The following is a 10,332-nucleotide window of genomic DNA, read 5'->3' on the forward strand; positions in this document are numbered from 1 at the left end:
TTTGGCGCCGTGCTCCATCCCCGTGCGTTTTAACGCCCGCAGGGAACGGAGCTCGGCACTGTGATAGATCCGGCGGAGGACACAGCTCACACACACAGTGGGGAGACATCGCAGGATCCTGGGGACAAGGTAAGTAACTTTGCCTGGATCCTGCGATGCGATCCTGAGTGTGGCTCGGGGTTACTGCTTTTGGTACTGAAAATTCACCCCGAGCCACACTCGGGAATACCGCTAAGGAGGTTAATGCCTGGGGGGGCATTATGCTTTTTTTTCCTTTTTTGTGTGTGAAGAGTCTGGTATGTATTTTGGGGAGATTTTACAAAAATATTTTTTTTATTAATATTCTTGCTATAGAATGTGCAACAGCAAAAATTTAATTTACAAAGAAAAAAACAGCATGCAGATCCCTTCAAAGGTCCCCCAAAATACATAGCAGACCATTGGAAGAGTCTGTGTGCTTTTTCTTTCCTTTGTAGTTGTCAGAGCTGCTGCAGCACTTTCTGTATGTCACAGAGGTGTGCCCCTTCACAGGTAGTTCCCCAGGGCAGTGCCCCCCATGCTATTTTATGACATACCCTTGCCTATTAACTAAAGAAAATTAATTAGACATATTCAACTCCCATTCATTTCAAGAGGGTTTAGGTTTGGCATCCAAACTTTTTTAAAGTTGGCCAGATCTTCCTCAGAGCAGCTTGGCTCATCCCTAATCTGAAAGCACCTGTCATATGTATATGACCCAATACAAATTCCAGGTCACCAAAAAATCTTTTCAAAAATCTTTGCAAAAAAGGTGGATGAGGCAGTAGAACTCCAAAAATGTTGTATAGAATAAGGAAAGGTCAGAGGCTCTGTGAGGTTTTTATTGCTGTCTGAATTTCTATTGTGGAGTTTTTCTTTGACTTGCTGTATTACTTAGACTCAGGAACTGAAATAAATCTCTCTGAAATGTACATGAGCAGCAGCAAAAGAACGTGTGCTATTAGAATGGTGAAGGTTTAGAACCACGTTCAAGTTTAATTGTTGTCTGATATTAATGTGATTTCCTTTTGTCACTAGGCCAGTATGGGGAAATTTCCCTGATAGGGACAAGGAAAGTAAGAAAAACTTGACAGAGCCTAGACACCTTTGCTACTGTATTAAAAAATAAAAATAAAATTCTTGGCATTCTGCATTCTGCTTTAAAGTTCTTTTTTTTCTAATAGTGCATTATTTCATATCTCCCTAGCTATCTCAAATAGTTTAAAGTGTAGCTCTTGTACCCCTACCAAAAAATTAATAGTACAAATTTTGTAGCTGCTGACTTTTAATATTAGGACACCTACCTGTCCAGGGATCCCCCCAATTTCAGTACCCCAGCCAATGTTTTAATCAACTCTCTGGTGCTGCCGCTGCCATTCCTTGTAAGGAAAACTGGCAGTGAAGTCTTGCAGTTTTACTGCCGGATACCTACTGCACATGCGCGAAGTGCAATGCACTTTATAAATGGCCCGGAGGTGGGGGGAAGGAGGAGAGGGGCTTAACTTTCAGGGGACCTCGCCGCCATGAGGTCACCCGGAAGTGGGGACAAGTACCTGTCAAAAACAGGTACCCACTCCCCCTCCCCTGTAAGGTGCCTAATGTGGCAGTGGAGGGGGGAGGAAGCAAACAAGCAGAGCTTCCCCTTTTGGGTGGAGCTCCACTTTAATGTTCTTCTCTCCTCACAGGCACCTGATAGAACAAATAGGCAGAGGGACATATATTAGGGAACAATCTGGAATTATTTTTGTAGATTCATTTTTAAGTTCGAAATAACACAAACATTAATAATGAAAAATATGCAAATAGTAAAGTCAGCTGTTCTATATCAAAATGTTTAGTCAATTAATGTGCCACAGACTTCTCTCATAATGTGGCACTGATTTCTACAACATTGTATATTGTACCACAGACTTCCATACTGTACCAAAGACATCTCCCATGATGTGCCACTGACTTCTATAATGCATCACAGACTTTGCCCCACAATTTACCACAGACTTCTCCCATACTGTACAACAGACATCTCCCATAATATGCCACTGACTTCTGTAATGTACTACTGACTTTTCCTACAATGTACCACAGACTTCTCCCACACTGTATCACAGACTTCTTCCATAATACACCATGGACATCTTCCATATTGTAACACAGATATCTTCAATAATGTGCCACAGACATCTCCCATAATATGTCACTGACTTCTATAATGTACCACAGATGTTTCCCAAAATGTGCCACTGACTTCGAATATGGTGTACTACAGTCTTCTCCAATAATGGACCATAAGCTTTTCCCATAATGTACCACAGACTGTGCTAATGTGCCATAGATGTCTGCCACAGTGTGCAACAGACTTCTCTCATAATGTATTGCAGATTTCTCCCATAGTTTACCACAGCTTTCACCCATAATGTGCCACAGACTTCTACCATAATATTCCACAAACTTCTACCGTAATGGACCATACACCTCTTGCTTCTCCCAAAATGCGCCACATTATAATGTGCAAAAGATTTCTCTCATTCTGTACCACACTAGATATTTTGTTGAACCAAGATAATGTAAAATATATGTACTTAGCAGCCATAGTTATAGTACAAGTACTTTATATATTACTTTATGTACTTAGCTGAGTTGATTTACTAAAGGAGTAAAATGCTGTTTAAAGCAAATCAAAATGAATGTTCAGTTTAGAAAGGGTGTGTTCACTAAGCTTAGTGAATAAGGTAAGGCTATGTTCACTTTAACCACTTGCCGACCAGCCGCTGCAGTTGTACTGTGGCAACATGGCTCAGCTGCGCGAATTGTCGTCATGTCGCGTCAGTAACATAGAGGGCAACTAGGGGGCACGTGCACACCGCCGGAGGCCTGGGCGCATGCTCCCTGCTTGCCCAAGGGGCCGTTGTGAGTGCTTGGCGGTCTCGATTACCGCCGGGCTCCTGCGATCGCTCGGGGCACACCGAGAACCGGGATCTGTGTGTGTAAACACACACTTTCCAGTTCTCTGAAGGGAGAACAGACAGATCGTCTGTTCATACAGAGTATGAACAGTGATCTGTCATCTCCCCTGCACAGTCCCATCCCCCTTCAGTTAGAACACACACGAGGACACACTTAACCCCTTCACTGCCCCTTAGTGGTTAACCACTTCACTGCCAGTGACATTTTTACAGTAATCAATGCAATTTTATAGCACTGATCGCTGTAAAAATGCCAATGGTCCCAAAAATGTGTCAAAATTGTCCGACGTGTCCGCCATAATGTTACTGTCCCGATTAAAAATTGCAGATCGCCGCCATTACTAGTAAAAATTTTATAATAAAAAAGCCATAAAACTATCCCCTATTTTGTAGACGCTATAACTTTTGCGCAAACCAATCCATATACGCTTATTGCAATTTTTTTTTTACTAAAAATATGTAGAAGAATACATATTGGCCTAAACTGAGGAAAAAAAAATGTTTTTTTATATATTTTTGGGGGGTATTTATTATAGCAAAAAGTAAAAAATATTGCGTTTTTTTCAAAATTGACGCTTTTTTTGTTTATAGCGCAAAAAATAAAAACCGCAGAGGTGATCAAATACCACCAAAAGAAAGCTCTATTTGTGGGAAAAAAGCACGTCAATTTTGTTTGGGTGCAACGTCGCACGGCCGCGCAATTGTTAAAATGACGCAGTGCCGAATCGCAAAAAGTGCTCTGGTCAGGAAAGTGGTAAAATCTTCCGGGGCTGAAGCTGTTAATAAACCAAAAACCATTCCTGAAGAAAGAAATACATGTTTTCTAAATCTTTCATTTCGAAATACACGCAGTTAGCCACACAATGATATCATTCAGTTAGCCACAAAAATGGTATACATTTTTACTTTCCTACTATTATGTGCTAGCAAAATCCTGTATTCTAATTTTCTCATGCACGTGATTGGGTATTTAAAGTGAATATGGTTTTGCCTTATATATATACTTATTACTTATTAACTTCTTCAGTCAATTAGCCCTGCAATCATGCTTTTGTCAAATTACTTTAATAATGTTATTGTTCATTGTATTCATTTTAAACCAATGTTTTAATGTGTATATATTAGAATTAGTTTTACAATAAACATTACAAATATAATTAGTTACCAGGATATGCTATACAGGGTACTTGTCTGGACAACTCTGATATGAAGCTTTTATCTGGCGTTGGAGACTTACAATGCAGAAAGAGATGCTAGTTTTGGGGCAAGCACATTTGGGGCAAGGCATTCACAATGAATGATGTTGCATTGATCATAGTAGTTATCCAGTAGTAGTCTAAAGTAGAGGCCTTGCCTGGGACAGATAAGATTCATCCTGATAGGCTCCATTTGAGGTTAAACATGTCACACTATCCAACAGCCTTTGTATTACAAAATTCAGAAGTCCGCTCTGCCACAGCACGTTCTTTCTTCACAGGTCTTTGAAACCTGATATAAAGCCTCCTCTATACTTGTAACTTTAGCACTGGTGTTAAGTCTTCATGTACATACAGTCTACCAAGCTGGTGTAAATAACACTAGCTTGGTGGACTGTACCCTCTGTTTTTTGGGAGGTGGGTGCCAGAACTGTGTGAGGACTCAATAATGTTACTACACAAAGTGATCTCAGTTTGTTGTAATGTAAAACAATACCTTATTGTTACGCAGGTTTCATTAAAAAATGTCATAAAAAAGCAATTTGGCATTTGATGATTTTCAACAGCGGTGGAAAACTCGCAAAGGTTAAGTCTGTTTGACTTAGTATTGTTAATACATCACTGACACTAATTCAGCTGTATTTTTTGAATAGGTGGATGCACATGGGAACATACTGCTAACAACTCTTGAAATACATAATGAAGTCACTGGAAATGAAATTACAACAAGCATCACAGATTCCAGGAATTCAGCAACATCTTTTGATAACTCAGGGATTCAGTATAGAAAGCAAAGTGTGACTCGAGATGGACTTGGTCGGCGCACAATGGACAGAACTGCACCACATGGCAAGAAAAATCATCTGAGGAGGAGATCTTCGCAACTAAAAATTAAAATCCCAGACCTAACAGATGTGAATGCTATAGACAGGTGGTCAAGGATGATCTTTCCAATCACTTTTTCACTTTTCAACCTAATTTACTGGTTATACTATGTCAACTGACAAACTATGCCATGACATAGTCAACAAATATCAAGTTTGTTCACTGTATGCAATGGAAGAAGGAAGTTTTCATGTGCATACACTGTACTGACATGAATGTATGCACACGTTCACCTTTGTGCTGGCACATGTTCATATAAAAAGAGTAAGCATATTACATGACTTGGACAATTTTTCAAGAACAAGACATATGGACAGTTTTTAAGCTTTGAACAATGCAGATCTTCCTTGAAAGAAGGATATGCCTTTGGGACTTTTGAAATACTGTTTCAGACACATGTTTAATTTCTGACATTTCAGTAAGGGGATTATAACACCATCAGTTTTTCTATTTATTTTTAAATAGAACTGCCAATGTAGTCAGCAAAAGGACTGCACTGTGCTTCATTGACTAATGCTGTTCATTAAGGACATTTTTGGAGTACAATTCTCATTAAGGGTCATCTTGTTATGCTTATGTTTCTTTTATTTTCATTTGTCATTTTATTGTCATTCATTATGATTACACCTGGCACTGACAATTGTATTAAGACGCATCGGAAAAATGCAGTAATTATTCATATCAACAGCATATGGGAATCCATTTTAAAGCACTGACCCTAAACAAATTGATGGATTTCCTGGTGAATGTCGTAAATATTATGTATAATAGTATATTTCCAGCAGGCCAGTCCTATAAATCACTTAAATATTCTAATAATTTATTCTCCAGGTTATATAATGAAGTTGGGTTATTTATGAAACAAACAGAATATTCTCTTGAATCGCATATTTATGTGCCATTGTGCCTATTTTTAAAGAAAATGTTAAAACATTTAATATCCAATAAGGTGTTTTTTCTGAAATACTTTTGATCAAGGAAAATAGTAATTTTTTTTGTTTGACACACAAAATAACATTGCAAATATTCATATGTTAAGTCATAAACGATCTTCTCTGCAGTGTGCTCAGACTTCATCCCAAAGTCTTCCAGTTACACCTGTCATGAGAATACCCCTGCCGGCATCTGATAAAATGTTCATATGACCTGAATTAGCTTCTGTAAAGCCTAAGAAGTTTGACTTCAAGACGATACATGAACATTTTTTGTACTGTCATATATTGTAGGGTAGGAAATACCCCATTTCCATATCCTAGACTTACAGCTAAGTCCTCCAGCTTATTACCAAGAGGGGAGGCAACGGTGTCTGCAAAATGTCTGTTATTGTCCCAGTCTTCTTTTCAATATCCATGTCCTGCTGTATTCCAAAAGGAGCAATCTGCTCATTTGGAGAGCTTTATATTTCAGATGTACTAATCCTTCTTGTTACTCCTCTATGCCTACCTGTGAGTTAGTGAAGAAGTTTAGAGTACACATCATCAGTAAATGACAGAGATCTTGCATCCAGCAGAGTAAAAGAAAGTCACAAACCTGCTAGAGAACAATTTCCAGTTAAGTCAAAGCCTGTCATAAAAATTCTCAGTGAACACTTTTTTTAAATTTGTCTACTGAAAATTTTGTACTGATGTTTCGTGCCCCTTTTGTAATTAAATGAAGCACGTCATATCACACTCTTGACAGTCTTACTGTCAATTGTCCCAGAGTTGGCCATCAGTTAAAATATAAATCCATTAGGTTTAGGCTTAGCTGTTAAAACTGAGACTTTATGCCAAGTGTTATTTATATAGCAGTTAGATTATAGGAAGCCATTATTTTGTAAACCTAAGAGGCAGCTATATAATAGATTTCATAAAATAGTCACAATGGCTTCCAATATAAATACAGTACATACAGTATGTAACAATATTTTCCCGCAAGAGTTTACACTAAATTTTGGTTCATAAATTACCTCCAAGAACACCATGGGCAATATTAAGCAGTCACTATATCCATTAGTATAATCCAATAAACCTCAAAGTGAATTTGAAGAAGGGTTATTGGTGCACCCCACATTAAAAATGAACAAGTGGTAAGTGCCTATGGTGGCACAAACTGTTCTGTCTGCAGAGTTTTTAAGCAGATTTAATCCAAATAGTTAAATACTATAAATGCATCTCAGGATATTTGCTATATTATTTCTTATGTATTTTAGTATAAACAAATATGATCACTTCTTTGAGCATTACACTGCATGTAACAATACGATATATTTGCATAGAATGCATATCTACATATAATTTATTGATGTATTATTTTTGTGCTTGCTATTGTGACAGCATGACTTGTCATATATATATATTTTTTTTTACATTCTTATTTCAAATTATAGTACTAGCATATTTAGCCACTTCTCTATGTTCTTTATACATTTAGATTAATGAGGCCCTGTAATCTGTAGCACGGTACAATCACCAATAATACTTTAGAGCACAATATTATCTACTTTAAATGACTGATTTCTTTAATATGCAAATACATCCACCACAGAACATTGGTTTGCTTTATTTAAAACATTTCACATTCCCTAGCTACAAAAAAAGTATTTTGTTTTTTTAACTGGTGATTAAGCTGCATCAATTTCTGAAACGTTAATATTATTTACTTTTTATCTAATCTAAGCTATTTCTAAAGAGAAGATAATATATATTTTTTCTAAGCCACATTTATATCACTGACATCCAATACAATTAGTGTTCTTTGTTGTTTAAGTGAAAAAAAATATTTTGTTTAATTATACTTTGAATTTTGCTGAATGTTTTTGCTGTTTTTTAAAGGTGTGTTCCAACATGGCTAAATTTTAACTTTAAGGACTGCAAAAAAATAGTTATATAAATTGTTTATCCAGAAATAAAATATAGTATTAATATTAGGAATCAAGTCAATTGTATAGTTATTTTAAGCACATCAATATTATACATATGGGCTTGGTTTACATTTCCTATTCTCTTCTAAACTATAAGCAAATTAAGCTAGTGATAGTCATAGGTATGTTGATGTTAATCCATACAACCGAATCAAAACTGAATCATCTTGATTCTCATAGTACCTTCAATAATAATATAAACAATACATTTATCTGTCTGGTTATTTGACCTTTGAAGTGTAGATTGTCAGTTTTAAGACAAACCTACAAATTTGGAACACTTATAGTTAATAATTTAATTTGAACATTTGTGCAGAAAAATGCCACAATTTAAAGAAACAGCAACAGGTACATAGTTTAAATTCTGTTTAGAATAATTTAAGAAATTGTAATATATCCAGTGGTAAAAAAAAAGCAGAAACCCTGTACCTGAAAATTATTATATGTATTTGTGGATATGGGCATTAAATAGAGTTGAGTTGTTGTACTTTTTAAAAACTGCAATGAATGGACCAAAACACAAGAAAGATGCACCTACTACATTACTACTAGTCTTGAGAGATAAGTGTAGGAGGGTTGGGTGGCTCAGATGCTAACAAAATTCTGTAAACAGTCTTTAATACAACACTTAACATTACAATACAGTTGGAAAATAGAGAAACTCTTAATATAATATATAAAGCAGTGCAGAATGCAGTTGGGGTTAATTTACTAAAACTGGAGAGTACAACATCTAGTACAGCTCTGCATATAAACCAGTTTTTTTTCAAAGTTTAATTGAACAATCAAAAGAAATCAGGAATTTGCTGCAAACACTTCACCTTTATTGATCCTTCACGCACATCCTTTATGAGGTTATGACTAAGTGATAGTCACAGCGTAAAACGCGTAAACTTTTATTGTACCCCGCACTGTCTGTGGTGTCTTTTGAATGAAGGATCAATAAGTTGAAGTGTTGCAGCAAATTACAGATTTCTTTTAATTGTGTATCTGCAGACCAGCTGTGCTTGCATCTTCACCTGAACCCTGGCTATGCCATGGATGGAAGACTAATGTGCTCATCTCGAATGGCTTTCCCTTCAGTCCTAATTGAACAAGCTGAAGTTAGAAGCTGATTGGCTACCATGCACAGCTGCACCAGATTTTGCCCTCTCAAATAGGTTGTTCACTTTGCAAGAGACTTTTTACATTGCATGACAGTTTTTCCTTAGTTTAGTGAATGCAGTGAAAATTATTCTTGCAAAGAATACCCAATCACATGCAATTTAAAAGATAGGCATTTTGCTTGCATATTATTGGATGATGGAAGTCAGCAGAGCTTCACTTAATTCACTAAGCTACGGGAAATTTCTCTTGCAAAGTGAACAGCGTATTGCCTTTAGTAAATCCCAGTGAATAAACCCTAGAGCAGCTTTAAAACTCCTAGCTATGCCATAGTAGCCTTATAGTAAGGCATATTGGTATTTGTTGATCTACACCAAGAAGTTTACTTACGTTTTAGCATATGGTATTTTTTTTGTTAGATAATAATGTTAAACTAACAAGATTGCAGCAATGCTTCCATTACTAATCAATGTTGGATCATATCTTTAAAATCCATGTTGTTCCTTCATATTGCTGCGACAGAGATAAGTTACACATTAAAGGTTCTCAAGAAAGAAAAGTTATCAGGTATGGATGAGTTTTGATTTGTTTTGCAGAATATTCTTTTTGTTAATCATTACGCTATATATTTCACTGTAAAGACTTTGCATTATAAAGTATCCAATTTAGTAGATTTATTTTTCTTTTCTTTGGTTTTCAGTAAGAAAACATAAATTATGATTAATATACAGTTGAATGATCTTTTATAAAATTAAAAAGACTGTGTATAAAACTGTGTCATTTGTAATGATGTTTTTGTTAATTGGCATATATTTTAATATAAAACATTACAGAGGGTAAAACAGTGCAAGTAATAATAGATATATATTATGCTTTCATTTTGTGTTTGGTTCACCAAAGCAGTACAAAGTTTATTAGCCCAGAGAAACTAATTGCATCCCAATTTAGTGTAGTCAGATATGTAAAATATATATTCTGATTAGATGCAATGGTTTACTGTACTTTGATGATGCTAATTTTACTACATTCTTACTGAATGTGACTGAATACACTTTTATGATATGATGACGATAAACAGAAAGTGTTTCCCCTTCATTGATGGTTGTTTTTACAAATATAATGGACAATCCGCTATGTTAAAAATAAATATACTGTATACTAAAACATAAATTATAAAAAGAGACTATCAAAATCACAATAGTTAAACTAGCTCACAAGTTTAAATGGCAGTTGACACAACTGTTCATTTGACAAACTGGATTGG

The 10,332-nt window shown here is 35.9% G+C and overlaps 1 protein-coding gene across 2 annotated transcripts in view; it reads left to right on the forward strand.

Annotated features, from left to right (window-relative positions):
* The window catches only part of GABRB3 (gamma-aminobutyric acid type A receptor subunit beta3), a 682,386-nt gene extending 672,402 nt beyond the window's left edge, over positions 1 to 9,984 (forward strand). For both annotated transcript variants that reach the window (XM_073614636.1, XM_073614637.1), the window contains one exon: positions 4,831 to 9,984. In XM_073614636.1, coding sequence (XP_073470737.1) covers positions 4,831 to 5,181 — 351 coding nt within the window. In that variant the 3' untranslated portion in view covers positions 5,182 to 9,984. The remainder of the gene's footprint in view (positions 1 to 4,830) is intronic.
* Positions 9,985 to 10,332: the final 348 nt, after the last annotated feature.

Source organism: Aquarana catesbeiana, linkage group LG02 (genome assembly GCF_042186555.1).
Source record: "Aquarana catesbeiana isolate 2022-GZ linkage group LG02, ASM4218655v1, whole genome shotgun sequence".
NCBI classification, from domain to species: domain Eukaryota; kingdom Metazoa; phylum Chordata; class Amphibia; order Anura; family Ranidae; genus Aquarana; species Aquarana catesbeiana.